This window comes from Protopterus annectens, chromosome 2.part1, assembly GCF_019279795.1.
Source record: "Protopterus annectens isolate FY-2018-M chromosome 2.part1, PAN1.0, whole genome shotgun sequence".
Classification (NCBI taxonomy): domain Eukaryota; kingdom Metazoa; phylum Chordata; order Ceratodontiformes; family Protopteridae; genus Protopterus; species Protopterus annectens.
Window position 1 is genome coordinate 1,965,920,946 of NC_056729.1, and position 19,393 is coordinate 1,965,940,338.

At 40.3% G+C, this 19,393-nt stretch overlaps 1 protein-coding gene across 2 annotated transcripts in view; it reads right to left on the minus strand.

Moving 5' to 3' along the window:
* Nucleotides 1-19,393, minus strand: part of ERBIN (erbb2 interacting protein) — a 3,184,408-nt gene that overhangs the window by 81,214 nt on the left and 3,083,801 nt on the right. For both annotated transcript variants that reach the window (XM_044063352.1, XM_044063353.1), the window contains one exon: nt 11,211-11,285. In XM_044063352.1, coding sequence (XP_043919287.1) covers nt 11,211-11,285 — 75 coding nt within the window. The remainder of the gene's footprint in view (nt 1-11,210; nt 11,286-19,393) is intronic.

The window sequence follows — 19,393 nt, forward strand, 5'->3', positions numbered from 1 at the left end:
CAAACCAGATGAGCTCAGGGCAACTATCAGTGCCGGAGAAGAGTTCTGACCATCACTGAAACAGCTGAACCCAGGATGGTTGGTATCAGGGGCTCCGAAAACTCAGCTGGAGTTGAAGAAGTAATTTGCATGGCTGTAGAAGGAGGCAAGGTTCCAGAGCTAACCAGGCTAGGATCTAAAATGGAGGTAATCCCCTCACTGTCAGTCTCAATGTCTGAATCTGAATCTGATGGGTTCTTATTGGACTGAATAGAAGAGGCCGTTGGAGACCTTGGTGGCCATCTCTCCAAAAATGAGTTTTGAGGACGGTCCACAAATGGGTCGATCGAGTGTGAATAAGATGCCCTTGGTAAAACTATTATCGGAGAGTCCTTTGGTACCGAATGTTCCAATGGTATCGAAGGGAGAGCTGTCTGCACCGATACCCGAGCTGAAGAGGTTGGTGTCAAGGAGACAGTTGGCACAGTGGGAGACTTAGCCAATTTTGAAGGTGGCTCCGAGGAGGCTGTCGGAACCAAATGAGTGTGCTTTTTTGGTTTAGAAGACGAAGAGGAAGAAGAGCTGGGCTTCTGGTTTGGGACCAGAGACAGCCTCTTCAAACTCAGACTTGAGAAGTCCTTTAAGTATATGTGCTTATTTTTGCACTCTGTCAGGGTTTTAAGCAGGGAACCTGTGACATATGGTGCAATCTTCCTGAAGATGGACAGCACCAAAACAATAAACACAAAAGGTGTGCCCGTCTGAATTTGGCATTTTCCATTGACACTTTTGACACCTCTTGAAACTGGAGGTGCCTTTATAGGGTGTGTCAGCCATGAGAGAAGCTAAGGCCACCTGACACGCACAGATACACACACACACAGTCACAGACTAAAGAAAAACTTTTTCTTTTAATTTTTTTTTTTAACCAATAGAAAAGGAAGGGAGAAATTGCCAACAATGGTAAAGAAGGTTACCTGAAGGTAAAGGGGATAAGTACCAATGATGGTATATTAGAGTAGCTAACAGTAAAAGAGAGGAAAAAAGTCACTCACACATACACCTAAAGGAATACAGGGGAGCGGGTAGATAAAAGACCAGATTTTAAAGGTAGATATTGGGGAAAAAATACTAATTTATAGCTAGATGAAAAGCTAAGACTTGAGAGGTTGGTTGAACTTGTCTGGCACTACGAAGCAGCAAATGAGATCTGAGGTAATCTGGTGAGGAGCATTACAGATAGAGCCTAGCTCAAAAGTTTTTGGAAGGCGTGAGTTGGAATAACAGCCGAGTCAGTTCCAAGGCTCAGAACTGAGCCCACAGTCAAGGATTATGTGAAGACTGACATCATCAGATCACGTATTCATCCTTGTTAGCAAATTTGGGGAAGAATGCTGGTAAATTACTGGCTTGATTGATATTTGATTCTGACACGACCTTGGGAAGGAAGAAAGCATTTGTTCATAATGTCACTCTGTATCAAATATGGACGTTTTGTAGAAGATGCTTGAATTTCTGAAATTTGGCTACCAAATTTAATGGCTATTACACAAAAAACGTTTTCCAAGTAAGATATCGGAGGTCACATTTAGCTGCTGGTTCAAAGTGGGACTGTACAAGTGCCGGCAATACCAGACTAAGGTCCCATGGGGAGAAGTATTCTTAAAGAGGGGTCTTAAAATTAGTTGTCTTGCATGAAAGCTCTACACAACTTATGAGAGGCTACTGTGTGAAAGTATAAAAATGCTGCCAAATGAACTTTAAATGATTGAGGAACTAGCGGGTCTATATTAGATCAGCGAATGCTTAAAAAAGTGAACGCTGATTGATCGACCTTATGTAAGCGAAAGCTTACAGTCTCGAACTGTCAGATCTGCGATTTTTTTCCTAGGGAAAAAAAATCACTGATCCAAAACACATACATACAACACAGGCACACCAAACAAACAGAAATCCACACACATACACCTAAAATCTGACACCTAACCCTACACTAAACTATGCACACACCACTAACTATCCACTTACCCTAACCAAAACCCTAACCCTAAGGTCAGTCACTATCGCACACTCACCTCACCCGCTCCCTAACCCTAACTCACCTAAACCCGCCCTAACCCTCATGTCCACACAATCACACACATACCTAACCCAAGCCCTAACCCTAACTCACCTAACCCACCCTAACACTCACACCATCGCACACTTACCTGAATCTGACCCGTAACTTTCCACCGCAGCACTGAAAATACTGAAGCAACAGAAACGGACAACCAAATTCTTTCCCTAGGAAAAAATTCAAGTTTCTGTTGCTTCGATATTTTTAACTTTCGCTAAAATAAGGTCGCTCAATCAGCGTTCGCTTGTTCAAGCGTTCGCTGATCTAATATAGCCCCGAACTAGCTCCTTCTTCAAAAAGTAGGGCCAAAAACTCAAGCATGTTATGTATCAGATCTGAAAAAGGTTCAGTATGATTTTGATGTGCCTAGTACACAAATCTTTTACATTTACTGGAATAGAGTTTATGTGTTGAAGGTTTATGGGAAGGTAAAAGTGTATGATGGACAGGAGAAGTGAGCACAGACTGTCTGGCTATTAATGGAATTGGAGAAGCAAGGCCATCAGCCTTAGGTTTGATGTGTCTGGATGGATTATGCCCATTGGGTGAGAGTTGGATCCAGAATCCAAGGTTGGTGAAGTAAGTGAGGCCAAAGGAAGGGAAACCAAAACTGTCTAGGCCAGTAAGGTGCAATGAGGATTTCTTTGCTCTTCAGCATAACAGCCTTCTGTAGGAATTTCGGAATTAATGGGATTGGTGGTGAGGCATAAAATAGACTGGGGAGCCAATTGTGAAGTAGAGTATCCCTCTGTGAGTCACCCTGTGCAGGGATTAGGTCAAAGTAGCTGCTGCATTTGTTGTTTATGGAAGAAGCAAAATGACTGTGGCAAAGCTAGTCCCATCAATGGAAAATCATTTTCGTCACGTTCTTGTTGAGAGACCACTTTTGTGAGGTAGAAGAATGCACTTGCTCAGTTTGTCTGCTATTACACTAGACTTCCTCGGAATGTGCATTGGTATGAGAAAGTGGTTGGATGAGATCACACAATGAGTGTGTCTCAACACAAGGGGGGAGATTTGGTCCTTCCTTCTTTGTTGATGTACCAAACTACTGACATGTTGTTTATTTGAATTGCAATCATTCCCAAAGGGAGAGCATTTTGAAAGGCCTGCAATGCTAAAACGCACTGCCCTCATCTCTAGGACACTGACATGCAAAGTTAGCCTCTTCGGGGGACCAAGTGCCTTGGCCACTTTTCCTCAGAAAATGCCCACCCCTCCAACTGGGAAGTGTCAGTGGTCACTATGGCCATGGGCTGAGGGGAAATGAATCGACGGCTTTGTAGAACTTGATCTGACTGAATCCACCACCTTAGAGCTCTCTTGCATATCTGAGTGACTAGTATCAGAGTTGACATGGGTTGGTAAAGTATCGACCATTGTGTTGCTCGCATCCACTGTAGAATCCTCATGTAAAATCTGGCTAAAGATACTAGGTGCTATTGCTGCTAACATTGATCCTACAGCCTGAAGGACCAAGCGGGCTGAAAGTTTGGTACTGCAGATTATTTTCCTGACCTGTGATCTTATGGTTTGAACTCTTGAGTGTGGCAATGAAGCTATCATTGAGTTTGTGTTGAACAGAGCTCCTACGAATTCCAAATTTTGAGTAGGCTCCAGTTAAGACTTTTTGTAGTTTATGGTTATCTGCAGATGAGAACACATCTGGAGAACCTGATCTCTTGCCCTTATTAATTGATGCCCTATCAGGGAGGTAATGAGCCAGTCACCTAGATATGGAAACACCCAGAATCCCTGCAGTTTCAAGTAAGCTGCTGTTACTGCCATACATTTGGTAAACACCCTGGGAGCTGTGGTGAGACCAAAGGGCAGAATTCTGAACTGGTAATGACTGGCTCCCAGTCAGAAGCGTAAATACTTTCTGGATTGTCTGTTCATCTTTATATGACAGTACGCATCCTGAAGGTCTATCAAGCACATCCATCTGTCCTTGCCCAGAAAAGGGAGAATGGACTGAACCGTGACCATGTGACACTTGGTACGTCGAACTGACTTGTTCAAGTTGTTGAGACCCAAAATTGGTCTCCAGTCCCATGTTTCCTTTGGCATTTAAAAGAACTTTGAGTAAGTTCCAGATTCTGTCTGGTCTGGTGGGACCTCTTAGATGACTCTTTTTCTAGCAGCTTTTGTAATTCAAGTGCTGCTTGTTCCCTCTGACTGGGTGGAATATCGGGGATTCTCTTTAAGACTGGGGGTGGAAGGGAAAAGGATATTATATAACCTCTGGAAATAATTTCGTGCACCCAAGTACCTTTTATTGTGTCTAGCCAGGCTCCCTGGTGCAAGGATAAATGACCCCCTATTGCCTCCAGAGGGGGACAACTGGGCCTCCTTTTCAGAAGCGCTGGTAAGGTCCGTCAAAGAAAGACTCTCTGGATAAGTTTAATAAACTCACAGACAGAGTCTGTGAGTTTATTAAACTTGTGCTTCTTGAAACACTGGTCCTGGTCATTTTGTTCTACTTGGCTTACTTTTGCTTGGTGGTTTGAAAGAATCTCTGGACCCTTGGTTTTGTGGGTCACCTCTGCTGTGTGGGTGGCGTCAACCACTGGAATTCCCCCCTGTGCTCCTGGGGGAATTTCTTCCACCTGTAACCTGGAAAGGACCCTGAGATTTCTTGAACCACATCTTCTGATCACCTCATTGATTCCTAGAAAAGGATCTCAGAGGGATCAAAAAACATACACTGCGGCACACAGGGTCTTTCCATCCTTCTCACACCTGGATAATGTGTCCTTCACTTTGGGGCCAAAGAAAGAGATGCCATCAAAAGGAGCACTGATGAACAAAGACTTGAAAGGCTCAGCAAAATCACATAAGCTCAACCAGGCAGGTCTCTTAATGGAAATGCCTGAACAGACTGCTGTTGAGATTCCTTCGGCTACTTTCAAAATGAGTCTCATGGATGAATTTGAAAAAGATTGCAGGGTAGCCATCTGAGAAGCCACTAATGACTGGACCTCTGCAAACAAGGATCTGAAGAGCCTGACAGTTCCTTAATCGAATTCCTCTGCAACCTAGTAAAGTGTGCTAAGCAGTTCAGTGACCTTAAGGCAAAGGTTGCTGAAGTGTAGACACACTTCCCAAACCTGTCCAACATTTGTTAGGGGGATGAATGCTGAACACGCCTAAGCGAGTTCCTTCATGGTGGCCGCCGCCACAACCATGGCAACAATGGGCACCCCTTTAGCCCAAAACTCCTTCCCTGAAGATGGTGCCATAAACTTATCTGGTTTCCTGGGTATGAGTTCAACTGGGTCGGGTTCCTTCTACACCCGCCGATAGACTAACATAAGAAGCTTGTTGGCAGGCAGAGTAACTCAGGAGGTAAACGGGCCAGTACAGAAAGCCTCCAGGAGTATCAACTCCTTGGATGAAGGGTTGCTGGGTGTCCAACCACCGCTCTGCTTTAGGATCTCTAGGAAGTCTCCAATAAGACATCTTCAGGTGGTAATCATGGGGACCCTTCATCTTCATCGAAGTCCATGTCTTCCGTGACTGACTCCTCTGGGAAGTCCAAGTGCTTCCTCTTACGTGTCTTCTTTCTAGGGGCTTCCTGAGTGGGATGCTCTGGGGAGGTATTGGAAGAAATCAAGATACCCTGTTGGGAACCCTGGGGGTCTTGGGCTAGATGTCCCTGTGGTAAAGAGTGATGAGGCTCCGAGCGCAGACACATCAAGGTAGAAGGCTGAAGATCTGAGGGGGAAGGCTCTGTCCATTCTGCTAAGGCAGACAAAACCCTCATCACAGCCTCAAAGACAGACTGCCCCAGAGAAAGAGAAGACCTTGGATCCATAGACCCATTGATGGTGAGTATTTTTGTTCTGGGCAAGGAAATAACACCTGACTCAGTAGAGGAAGTTGGGTCCATCAATTTTTTTTCTTTTTAGGATCAGAGGGTGAGGTCGGAAACATCTTGGCTCTTTTCTTGGATGGCTCAGAAACCGTGGAATATGTCTAAGGTTTCAGAGAAGTTGTTTTCAATTGTTTAGTTTTGGGAGACTGATCTCCAGATATAGCCTCTCCAAAGACAGAATGTAATAAGGCTTTAAAATAAGCTTGTTTTCCCCATCTACAAGTGCCCTGGGGTTGAATCCATGGCATATGGAACAATCTTTCTGAAGATGTAACGGTCACAGACAGTACACACACAGTGTGGGCATCAGACATGGGAAGTTTGGGTCCACACTACACATTTTTTAAATCCATCATGGCCTTTTTCTGCTACAGCAAGAACTATACAAAGAGAAAAAGGAAAAATTTAAGAAAGAATATTTTTTTTGTATCAGGAGAAAGACAGAAGAAATAGAAAAAACTACCAGCAATGGTAGTAAAGAGGGACTATACCAAGTGTAGAAAGAAAATAAATACTAACAATAGTGTTTAAGAGGTACGTACTGTATGACGGTCCAAAAAAGGGGAAGAAATATGAACAGTAGTATTTTGAAATCAGGTAAGGGATAGGAATTTAAGAGAGATAAGAAAAATATCTAGATTTGAAATTATAACAAAAACAATTATCTGACAAACACTTGAGAGCTATGGTCAACCTTGTCTTTTGCATAAGGTGTCAAATGAGATCTGAGGTAACTTAGGGTTGGGTGCATTGTGGGAAAGGGAGAAGCTCGAGAGTTTTTGGTTGCCACAAGTTTTAGCAACAGCAGAGTCAGATCCGAACACATCGGTTGAGGATAGAATGAAAATTGACAACATCAGATCTTAGGTTTAAGGTTGGACATATGATGCATATTTAAGGAGCCACTGAACTTTGGCATACTGGCTGGATATACTGTATCCTTGGCAGGATACATACTCATTGGTTACAACAGAAATCCTGTGACGATCACTAGTTTATTTATTAGATCTTCCTAGAGCATATGATTATAACTCATACTTCAGTATTTTTTTTTTCATACTTCAGAATTTCTTAATCTCACCTGGGATGTCAATGTTGCTAATCACTGCTAGGTTCTAAGAGCACTGGTTACACTGGATTTGAATACAGGCTGGTTTTGTAAATCACTATTCTGTAATTGTGGAAAGGGGACTTTTGAAAATGATAGCACATTGGACTTGCAAATATACAGCTTTCTTTTTTTCCTTGGAAACCTCTGACCAGCACAATCCCATTTTTCTCAAGGTGAGTGGTGCATCCCAGGGAAAAGGGACACAGTAGTTTCACAAAATTAGTAGTTCACTCATTCAGACATGATAAATCAGGAGTCATATGACTGGCCTTCAAGAGGTAGTGCAACTCCCACTGTGTTTAGGTGGCACACTAGATGAGTGCTGCTCCACTTACCTTAAGCCTACAGCTTCTGTTACAAGGGTATATGACACAATATTCAGATGCTGAATATTGCGTCATATACCCTTGTAACAGAAGCTGTAGGCTAAAGGTAAGTGCTGCTCCACTTACCTTAAGCCTACAGCTTCTGTTACAAGGGTATATGACACAATATTCAGCATCTGACTGCCTGCAGTAGTTTACTACACGGCTTATAAATGATCCAGTACCTAAATGCTTGTTAATACGCAAAACTAACTATACAAATATCATTACTGTAATTTGTTGAAAGCTCAAACATTGAAGTCTGCATAATCCCACTTCACAAGTATTATAATACCTTATATGCCATTCACAGGCACCTGTGTGGTTGTAAATTGAAAACAAAAAATGGGATGGGTTTCACATAATGTTCAAGGTATTTACCTCATAGACACAAAGTACAGAGTTTGATTCTGACCTCAGGGTACCGACTACTCTTAAAATGGACCTTCAGGGCAGTTAGCCTAGTATTCAACTATGAACTAAATGTGCGTGTTACTTTTTTCTCCTCTCCTTTAGAAATGATTTGATTAACTGTGAAGCCAACTTCGAGACTTCTATCTTTGGGTTATTCTGGGGACTCTCTAAATGAAAATGAAAACCTTCATTTGACAAGGCTGTTTAAATAAATTTAATACATTTTCCACTCAGCGTTATGAAGAAAGGCCTACCTACCTAACAAGATGGATCAGTTACTTAATTTACACACCGTACAGCAATGTCACTGCATGAAATTTTAAATCTCAAGTATCATTCTACACTTATATTTACTACTGACTGTCTAAAGGTAGCCATCACAACTGTCTGAATTACAATTCAGGTTTCCTTTCTTTAAAAGACTAGTCTTCTTACTTTAGGGTTACAACATATTTCCTACAGCAACTACAACAATATGTGCTTCAGTAATTATTACAACTACAAGGTCGTATAGTGAGATAGCTTGAGGTTGCTTCAAAGTGCAGGAAACACTAATAATATCAGAATATTTATATTAACTATATTAACTAAAATATAATGGCTACTTAATAGCCATGTTTTATTTTAACTGATTTTAAATATATGTTGCTAATATGTCATAGACTTTTTTTTTCTTTCGTGCATTTTTACCTTTGTCACTGCCAAATTATAAGCCCCTCTACCACTGGTCATGCACCCATTAATCATCCCCTTAGGCAGTTTCCCGGTACAAAGGTTAGAAATGATTGCAGGAGGCTGTCATCTAAATAGTCAAGAAGACTTCTTGTGCTCTCCTTCACATCAGATATTAGCAGTGGCAGCACATCAATTTTTGTCTCTAACCTCATCTCCTGGTGGCCGACAGGAGTCTTTGCATCACCATGGGGGCCTAAAATGCCCATTACGTGTCTGTGTGAGTGTTCACACACTGAGGGCTTCTGTACTGGCTTGGTAAACCAAGGTCACAGGTGAAACTTGGCCACTTACAAGCCTCCAATTGCATATGGAGAAGAAGACAACCAGACCACCATTCCCTTCCACCGGGTAGACAAGGTGGCTTTAGGAACTCATTCCATCCCTCCTCCAACCAGCTCTTCCAAAACTTCCGCTGTTAGTAAAATTCAGGTCCTGTGAGTCACAGGGCTTTTGTCTGCCCCTTACATCACAGAGATGGGGTCTTCACATACTTTCTTGCAACTTTCAATGTTTGTTGTGTTAACCTAAGAGGAAAATGCCCTCATCATCAAATCACACCACCCAATCTCTTTCTTTAAAAAAATCATGAAATAATGATCAGTGCAGTAGCGTACAGGTATAAAACCCTAACTACTATACAGGTAAGCCAGGTTCTATTAAAGGCACATGCATCTGAGGTGCTGGCAGAGATGGAGGGATGGCTGTGCTATTCTGTGAGGGTAGGTCATAATTGAAAGAAAAATTCCCAGGAGGAAGCAGTCAACTGAACAACCCCCAGGGATGCTCTTAGGTTTCATGCCGGTTTCAACCTTTGAACACAGACAGCCTGGGGACACAGTAGGAGATGCTGGTAGACGCAATGATGGATGGAGGCACTGGACTAGCCAAAAAAAATGGAGGCGGGTGGGTGAGGCTGCAGTTCCCTCCACCGGAGTTCAGGTTTTGGCAATTACAGACACCAATGCTCAAGTAAGACTTTTTTTATGAGAGTAATGCTGCGTTAAGACGCAAAACCAATGCTATTACAGTAGCCACATCTGTGTCCATATGTCAAAAACATCAAAATGTAAAGTAAATAAATATATCAGGAAGTGAAAGCAAGTAATGTAACTTCTGAAATTAGAAGACAAAATCAGTGGTATTAAAAAATAACATTCTAGCCTTAAGAAACCCCACAATGTACAGTAGTTCCATGTTTAACAACTTAAAGATGAAATAACACACACTACATACAACTTAACTGAAACATCACTGACTCACTTATAATTTACAAGCAACATTTACCTTACAGCAACATTCATTAGTTGCTGTTACTAACACATTTTGGTAGAGATGGATAGTAGGCCTACTCAGTATATTTTTTTTCTAGAACTTGGGTGTTGGGAGGCCTCAAGCATACCCTAGAGGAAAACATCATGCACCATACCTCTTCATGTTTTCCCTAAAGCAGATTGCAAAACAGCAGTGTCATTAGTGTGTTTTGAGAAGATGTTTACTTCTTTAGTCTGAGTTTCAAAATATTGCAGAAACATGCAAGTATTTGTTTTCTCACTCCAGACTCTTAAAAGTTAAACGTCAGAAGAAGAAAGCAAAAAGCCTTGAAAGTCAGTTTGACAATGAGACCACAAGTGGGACATACTGACAGCAAGTTCTAACTCTGAATCACAAAATAAACAAATGTTCAAAATATCATACACACCTCGTGTTAGAGGGGTTCTGGCACCATCAAGTCTTGACCTCTTTTTGCATGCATAAGGGGAAGAAACAGCACCTGTCAAAATCAAGCTCTAGAAGTCTTTTTAACACTCAAATTATATAGAGACTGGATCCAAGCATCACTGTTTGTGAAAGCACGACAGCTACATAAATCAGAGTTTCATAATCCTGCAACAGATTCTGATCACTATCACCATCAATGGACTGTTCCTTCAGAACACTAGAAACAATATACTCAAGCTGAGAGCCAATGTTTTTCCTGGCTTGAATGAGTGCATTTCTACTGCTAGTACCTTGAAACCTATATCTTGTCAAATCTAAGTTTTAATAGAACATTATTAAAAAAAGTGTATATTTTTACGTTTTATATTTTTAGGATGGTTGTGTAGCTTGATTAAAAATTCAATTATTTATTACTCTGTAACTAGTCAATTGGAAGTTCTTTTTAATTTTTAATGGCTGGATGTCATATGACTGGAAAGGGGGGCTTTTAAGTGTTGGCGGTTGTGTATTTTTGACCAGATTCTGGTGAAATCAGTGTGTTTGATGAAAGCGCTTAGTCTGGTTATTAAAGTGTGGTACATTATGATGTGGTCTCATCACTTCATGCAATCTGTTTTTGGACTGATTTTGGTTCCTGGTTTGTGTGGCCTTAAAGTGACCCTCTTGTTGCTGCTCCCAAGGCCCCATCTGACTCCATACCCAGTGCTGCTGTGACTCACAGACTGTGTAGAAGGATTCCTGTCATCATAATGCACCATGGTAATGCCAGACCAATTCCCATGGCAATACCCTCATCCATGCAATAAGTGAACAAGAACTGCCTGCCTTACAGTTTCTACAGCAAAGCAAAAAAAAAAAAAAAAAAAAACATTTATGTTTAGAGAAGATTACCTGAATTATTTTATCACCAGGCTGAAGCAATTTAGATGCTGGTCCTTCGAGCTGAACTCTGGTCACAAATATACCCTTCAAAAAAAATATGGTTATCAATGATAAATTTCATTTCCAAATATGCACTTCAAGTACATTACTCATACAGTAGAATATAATTTACAAACAAAAGCACACAGAATGTTTTTCTAACTTTTTCCTACTCAAAGAGCAGAACATCAATGCCTACAACATATAGACAAATACATTTATAACAACTAGAGATATTTTTCTATTGTTATTTTTGTTTAGCTCCAAAACCCTCCAGCATGCACCCAACCACTCACTCTCTCAAGGAAACTTATGATTTCATACATGCTGAGGATGAAGGACTTTTTTTTGCACTTGCTTTCTTATTCCCTGAATTTTAACACAACCAGCAATCAAGTGATGGACACCCAATCTTCCCAACAAATTGACGACATTCACTCAAGCTGAAGAAACTCCCCTAAATGCACAAGTCCTGCCTTGTATGTGGGCAATTCCTGTTAGGTAACCGATTTTTCCACTGGAGTTTCAGTAATAGATTAAGCACCCTTGGGGCACATGCACACTATCCAACTCCCAGCCCCTTGCATGGGTGAGAGCAGGAAAGCCTCATAGTTTCATAGGTATACACTAGGCTAATGACCACCAGGGCCTTTATACACCTAGCTGTACAACTCAACCCAACTGTATCCCTATGCATCATGGATGTTTATTAGGAGGGGGTATATGTTAGGAAGTTTCTAGAGGTTATGTGGGGGGGTATGTTAAGTCTGGACATTACTGTCTGCCTGCATCTACCACAGAAGAATATCTGTAAATTGGATTTGAACCTTTCATTATGTAGCCTCTTTCTCTAAGCTCACTTTACTTCCACTTTGTGGCAGGGTCCTGTACACTGAAAGGCACAATAATGTCACAAGACTGCTGTACTGGGGATTCTGCAAACACTATAATATTGAAGTAGCTGAGAAGCATTAGAAACACCAACCACACAAAGAACTGTAGAGAATTATGAAGTGTGTATCACATGGGATCACCCACTGCCAACAGTTCAAAAACAGATGCGAGATAAACAGATACAGTAGTGCAGGAAAAAAGCCAAAAGTAACATTGAGCATTGAAATTGTTAAACCCAGTGATTACAGTATCTTATGTACAGAGAGAGACAGGGTCATAAAATACCAGAATTTGCAGGCAGAAACGAGGAGGCTAGCTAGACAGCTCCAAAAGTAGTAGACACAACAGGTCTAATTCAAAAAGAATATACAGTTATATTTAGAAATTCTACATCATTCTTCTTGTTCTCTGACCAGTTTTCTAATGTCCAGACAACTAGTCAAAACTGGGTCACCAAAAGTTCTGGAGGATGCTTTACCTCGCTTCAGTGGGCATGCTTAACATTATTACAAATTTAGGGGGTTCAGTTTCCAGTAACAGAATCTGGAAAGGCCCTCAGCTGTATGCATGAAATAAGGGAAAAGATGTGTAAAGGAAAGCTACTTAAAAACTAAGATCAAAATGTCAAGCTTTTCTCACCACAGTGTTTTTTTTTTATACTTTTAAATGAAATACAAGACTTCTACATTGTAATTAAACAGGATTTAAATATTTCTTTGTTTTCTACCTGCACCGATGTTGCAGTTTATGTGTCACTTTGTGAAATACAGAGTTATTTCATTTTGGCCTTTTTCACAGCAACATTTACATTATAAACGCAATCTTTAGCTGAGAAAGTCAGTGAGTAAGAGAAGGGTAGTTACAGCTACGATATTTGCATTATTAATTAAAAAAAGCAACTAAACCAGTGATTTCAAATGCTAAAGTTCAATAAAGTCCAAAACCAAACAGACACCATAAAGAGACTACCAAATCAGTCTGTTAAAAGTGAGCAATCAATTAAATATGTCCAACTGCAGCCATAGTAAGACGCTAAAGATAAAGCATTACCTGGACCATTAATCTGAAACAAAAAAGCATACAGACAACTGAATTAACCATCCTTCAAAGCCTTGAATTTAATTGTATCTCAAAAGGTTGTTCTGTAGATTACTACTGACAAAAATCATAAGAGATGTATTAAAAAGAAAGTACACTTCTGCCACAGAGTTCAAGCATGAAATTACAGTACTGCGGCTGTGAGTTAGTAGGTTGGACCAAAGAAAATGTTGCATCTTTCTGATGTACAGTTATGGGGAAAGATATTTACGTAGGAACAAAGAACCCTGGCTAAAATCAAAATTACATTAAAATGCATAGCTCATCTGGATATTTTGTATTAAAACATTTAAAAAATATACATTAACAATGCAGAGTGATTTAGAAGGGCAAATATTAAGATGTGATGAAACATTCTGCAGTTTTTTTGTTGCGATTATCCTTTAAGACCTCTAATAACACTTCTGTGAAAGGTCGCAGCTTTGATGCTACTAGGGTTGCCACCTTTTCAAATGCTGAAAGTGAAGAGTTTTTTTTTTTACATTTACATAAGATTCTTCCAAATGCAGCACAAAGAACTGAACTTCAAGTTTTGCCAAAATAAAAATTCACTGTTGTAAACTTTGAGTCGTTTATAATGTTAACATGTTTTAGGTACAAAATAGAAGTTTCATGCAATTGTAACAGGAACCTTAAAAATATTTTGTTGCCCTAATATATCAGGACGTTTGTAATTTTTTATGATTTTTCATAAAATGCAACTGACTGAATGGGGACTACGTAAAGAGGGACAGATAGCAACCTTAAATGATACCAATCATATCAACACTACAGCTACAAGGAAACCAAGTTGGAAAATGTGCAATGGAAGCGGTCTCTCAGCCTTTACATCAAAAATTATTTTCCCATCTGTCCTTAGTTTCTAATACTGGATATTTTGTCTACAGGAGCCACACCATGCTGATTCATAAACCAACAGAACGTTGCAATATCCAGAGTGCAAACTCAGGAAATGTTAAAGGTTACAGCTAGAACTCCTCAAGGGGATTAAAAGCCTGTATGGCTGGTGAACACACCCTTTCCAAGATTGACAGGTCTTACAAAACTAGTCTAATTGGTTTTAAATGCTGTAATAAGGTACAAGTTTGAAATGAATAATTCAAGCTTCCCTTTGGTCTTTATTAACCTTTATCGTGAATTCCCTCCTTCACCTTAGTGGCTATTTGTTTCCTGACACTGCCCCGCCTTCAGCATCCCATATGATTTAATGGTGAAGACTTCCTTTTAAAAAGGAACATTCTTTACAAAGTAATCATTTATTGGCTTAACACCATGGATGAGAGGCACTGGCAGTCTTGTCAACTGTTCTGACCCGAATATTTTTAGCATTATGTCTTGCTCCCCTCAGCCCCTACTAGCTAGCAGGTGGACTGCAATGCCTGTTACACCAGGACCACAGAAGTGACTGACTAGAGTTTCAATACCCAATCATCCACCACGTGTCACCCATGGAAAGTACTCCAGCCACCAGACTCTCTCCAGGATGGGTAAGCCAGCAGTGACCACTCACTTCATCCGTCCAAACCAACCAACATCTCCAGGTTCATCAACCTGAAGGTTGACCATGAGCCACTAAAGTAGAAGGCAAAGATGTCCTCTGTAACAAGCAGCCAGCACACACAAGTGAATAATAAGATGTAAAGAACTGTACTATTTAATGAATACCTGTATCAGATAACAGGCATGCATACATGTTAATGTTAATGAGCTGGCAACACTGAGATGCATGGTGTGCAGTACACATCTTCCAGCTGTCTCAGTTTGAATATACATATTGGTGAGGCTAGAATGCATCCTCAGTGTCATCTTACACTACACGGTGTGACAAGAAATACTTTAAGTGCAATACTTTAGAAATGTATCTTCAGAAAGAAAGTATTTACTTACAGTTTGTGTGTTTGGAAGCAGATAAGTATAATTTTCACTGAAAATATCTTAAACTGCAAACCCATGTACTCTCTTACAACAGGGAAATTTAGAACTTAACTGTAAGCTTTTGGATCCAGAAATGTTACTTGCTCCTCACTGCAAGTAGATTACTTGAGAAGTCTGAAAATCTACATCATGCTATTTTCTTGCAAGTTGGATAAGAATAAAAGTTTAAAGACACTTAACCCTTACTTTTGTTGAAAATGAGAAAGACAGAACAGCAACACTCAAAGTACAGGAATTACTGAGAGTATATAGAATTAACAATTGCCTGCAATCTGTTCTTCACAAGGCCATGCAACTTTTACAGAAATTATAGATGCTCATGTCACTAAGCTGAAGAACTCAACCACAGACTATGAATTTAGTGAGTCAAAGGGCTCACTCATAAGTGTCAGAATAGTTTGTGGTATCGCACACAATGGCAGAAGGGGCAAGCCATAAACAGAAATGGATCTGACCTTATTAACAGTTGAGGATTTTGTACACAACAGGTGAAATTACCAGTCTGCAGTTACTAGAATCAACTGAAGAAATTGAATTAGTATAAGATAAAATGTGAGTTGAACAAAATGTAAAAAAGTGGGGGAGATTTTACTGTGCTTCAAGAAGTTGGACATCTCTCAAGTCAGTCTGGCAGCTTACTTTAAGTTGTGTATTTCACACAGTATAATCCTGTTAATTCATGCAAATTCAGTTGTAAGAGAATATATTTGAAATGTGAAATGATAGAGGAAAAGGTGTTAACTGAAGAAGACATGTAGAGCAGCTTTGTCAGAGTACAAAAAGGCTGAAAAAATGTAGTGAGGATTTGGTAGAAGAATGTTGCAATGGTGCTAGACATGGTTATAAATGCATGCTAACTGCCTCCCATTAAGTTTTAAAGAAAAAAAAAAGACAGACAAGGGGATTCAGACAATGATAGCTGTGAACTTCATGAGCAAGACAATGCCATTTTGTGCCTAAAAGAGCAGCACTCAGAAATTTTGAATAAAGCAGCTCAAACTAAGGGACAAATGGTTTACACAGAAAACTGATTACTCCGGAAGACATCTGAGATTAAACAGCCTGTAAAGAAAGCTTTGTTTGGAATCTTTGAAGGCTAAATTGACTCTTTGGGGTCCATATTTTAAGAAACCTTTTGCAAGTTAAAATGTTTACCATCTGCAACTGACTCGTACTAAATGGACTACTGGGAAACCCAAAGTGATTTCAGTTCAATTTTTTTACATGGTACGAAAAGTAAAAAGTCTCATGGCAAATCTGGCAACCTGCATGTATAATTGAAAGTTGTCAAGTTAATATGGTATGTGGATCATGACTTCTCAGAAAGAACATCGATTTAGAGATCAGACCACAGTTTACTGAGATTATTTATGAGTGTCAAAAATACAAAATGAAGTATAAACTAATATTTCCTTTAGTACACGGGATGTTCTTTCCAATGGACATGTAAATGTCTATTGATTCAAGGTTAGTGAAGCAGCAGATCTGAGGCATAACTTGTGCACAGGAATGAGAGAATTGGGGGCATAACATGAAGACACTTATGAAGCATGTTACTAGATAAAGTCAGCAGAGATGTATGACACACAGAAATAGAAAGTAGTACTAATGTTCCCCACATGCTTCAAAATTGTAATTACCAAATCAATGGTCACACACAAACAGGAAGAAAAGTCAAAATCTCAAACACAGAACAATCTCTCCTAGTATAAAAATAGTAGTTAATAAGCATGCAGTCCGGTAGACCACTGAGGAGCCTAGAGGAATTGCCAATTGCCCTAAAGCACTATCTGGTTAAATGACCTGCTGAAGGTCACAAAACAGACAAATGAAAGCTGAGGGACTCAAACCCAGGACCACAGGAAGCAGCTCATAGCCTTTTTTTTTTGTTTCCCTTATGCTTCAATCTTTCCAGTTACCCTAGTGCCCTAGCCATCACTGGGTTTATCAGTATGTCCTACTAACCCAGACTATCTCTGCATTCTAAGGGTAGATCTGATGTTGGGGTATCCCAGAAGGTCATGTCATTGACGGTTTCCACCAGGGGATTTGTTCATTTACAATCAAACCCTTAGTATCCTCCTGTCATTGCATTCACCTGTTACACTGGAAGGCTACTTTCCTCTATGGACATCATCTCCCTTCAGGGAATGCCTCAATGAATGCCCTCCTCCCTGAGATAGGCAGCCTCATCCCTCCCTACCTGAATCTCGGATACCTGCACTGCTACCTGAACTGGGTTGACAATGCCATAGCTAGGGGTTTATCCCTTTATGCCACAGCAGTGGTTATTAACAGCTCACAGCCTTAATTATCTGTACAAACTGCAACTATATTGCTGCCTAGACCTCCATTTTCATTATCAGTGTAAGAAAAAGCTTTCAGTAAGGATGAATGTTTCCTAGGCAAGTTAGAATTCCTGGAGAGGGAGACAGAGATATACTTTAAGTTTTGTTGGGTAATCATTAATTATACAGTGGAGGCTATTTAGTATTCTAACACTCGTATGCTGAACAGAGAATATACAGAACAATCAGCACATCTGCTATAAATCCAGCATAACCTACAGAAAGGAATTCAGTACTGGAATAAACATCACTGCATCTGTCAAATGAACATAAATTATAGTTGCCATTTTTTAATGCACTACCTCAACGAATTAAACACTAATATGCCATACAATTATCGTATCCTATATGGTAAAGCTTATATTACTCAGAGCAATATAACTTTACAGGGATCAATATAACTTAATGCATGCTACCTGGTATATTTCTTGCAAGACCATATTTTTAATAACAATAAAAAAAAAAGTTATGTACCACCATATAGTACAGTTGTGTACCTACCAAAAATGTAGATGTTCGAGTGTATTCACTGTTGCAGTCATTACAATTGGATTATCCTGCTGGGAGGCTACCCGCAGTCGACCTGAGTTCCAAAGTTTAGGTCCGGTGTCGGTTGCTGCCACCTTCTCCCTGACATCAGTGCGCCGGGGGTATAAAAGATGCAGCTGATGCCATTTTCTTCAGTTTGTCTTGCCCCAGATGTCAGGTGCCCCTAAAATGGTAGGCTCACTAATGCCAATAAGCATGCATAACCAAAAAAACAACTTTTCCTTCATCTACAAGCAAATACACCACATAGGTTGTATAGAATAGAGAAGTACAGATAAGTCCCAGCAAGGAAAAGGGGGATGGCGGGAGGGTAATCTGGACTGCAACAGTGAATACACTCGAACATCTACATTTATGGTAGGTACACAACTGTACTCATGTTCATTGTGTTTCACTGTTGCAGTCATTACAATTGGGTTGAATCCCAAAGCTATGGTTGGGAGGCTGGTGCTAAATAGGATTAGGAGAGGCTATCAGGCCCTGCAGAACTGCAGTGGCAAAGCCTGCCCTGGATTTAGAGTAGAGAGGTAAGTGATAGTGCTTTGTAAAAGTATGCACTGAACTCCAAGTTGCAGCCTCTAAGATGTCTTTGGTTGGTACTCCTCTGAGGAAGGCTGCTGCTCTGGTGGAATGTGGCCTAATGCCCTTAGGCGCTGATTTGTCATGCTTTGAACAGCAGAAATGAATGCAGTGGCCTACCCACTTTGAAATAGTCTGCTTTGAGATCCTGCAGCATATGCTACTAGAAGTTGTTCAGTCTTTCTGAAAGCTTTGGTTCTGTTCAAGTAGAAGTGTAGATGTCTGTGAATGTCCAAAGAATGCAGAAGTCTCTCACCCTTATTCTGTAGGTTTGGGTAAAAGGTAGGCAAGTGAATTGTTTGGTTAAGGGCCACACTGGTCACTACCTTGGGCATAAATGTAGGGTTTGTCCTCAGAGAAACCCTGTCAGGATGGAAAATGATAAAAGGTTCCACAGCCATGAGTGCCTGTAACTCTGAGACTCGTCTAGCGGAGGTTATTGGTAGGAGCAGAGCTGTTTTCCAGGATAAGAATTTTATATCAGCTGCAGAGGCTGGCTCAAACGGAGACAGTGTAAGTTTTTCCAAGACATAGTTGAAGTCTCATGCAGGTATTGGTGCTCTCCTTGAGGGTCTTATGTTTTTGGCCCCTCTGAGGTACTGCTTTAGTAATGGATGAGAAAAAATAGATGGTTCTGTATTTTAATGAGCTGAAATGGCAGAGGCATGAATTTTAATTGATGAAAATGAAAGGCCTTTATCCAGCATCTCAGTTAAGTATTGCAAAATCTGAGGAATATTTGGAACAATC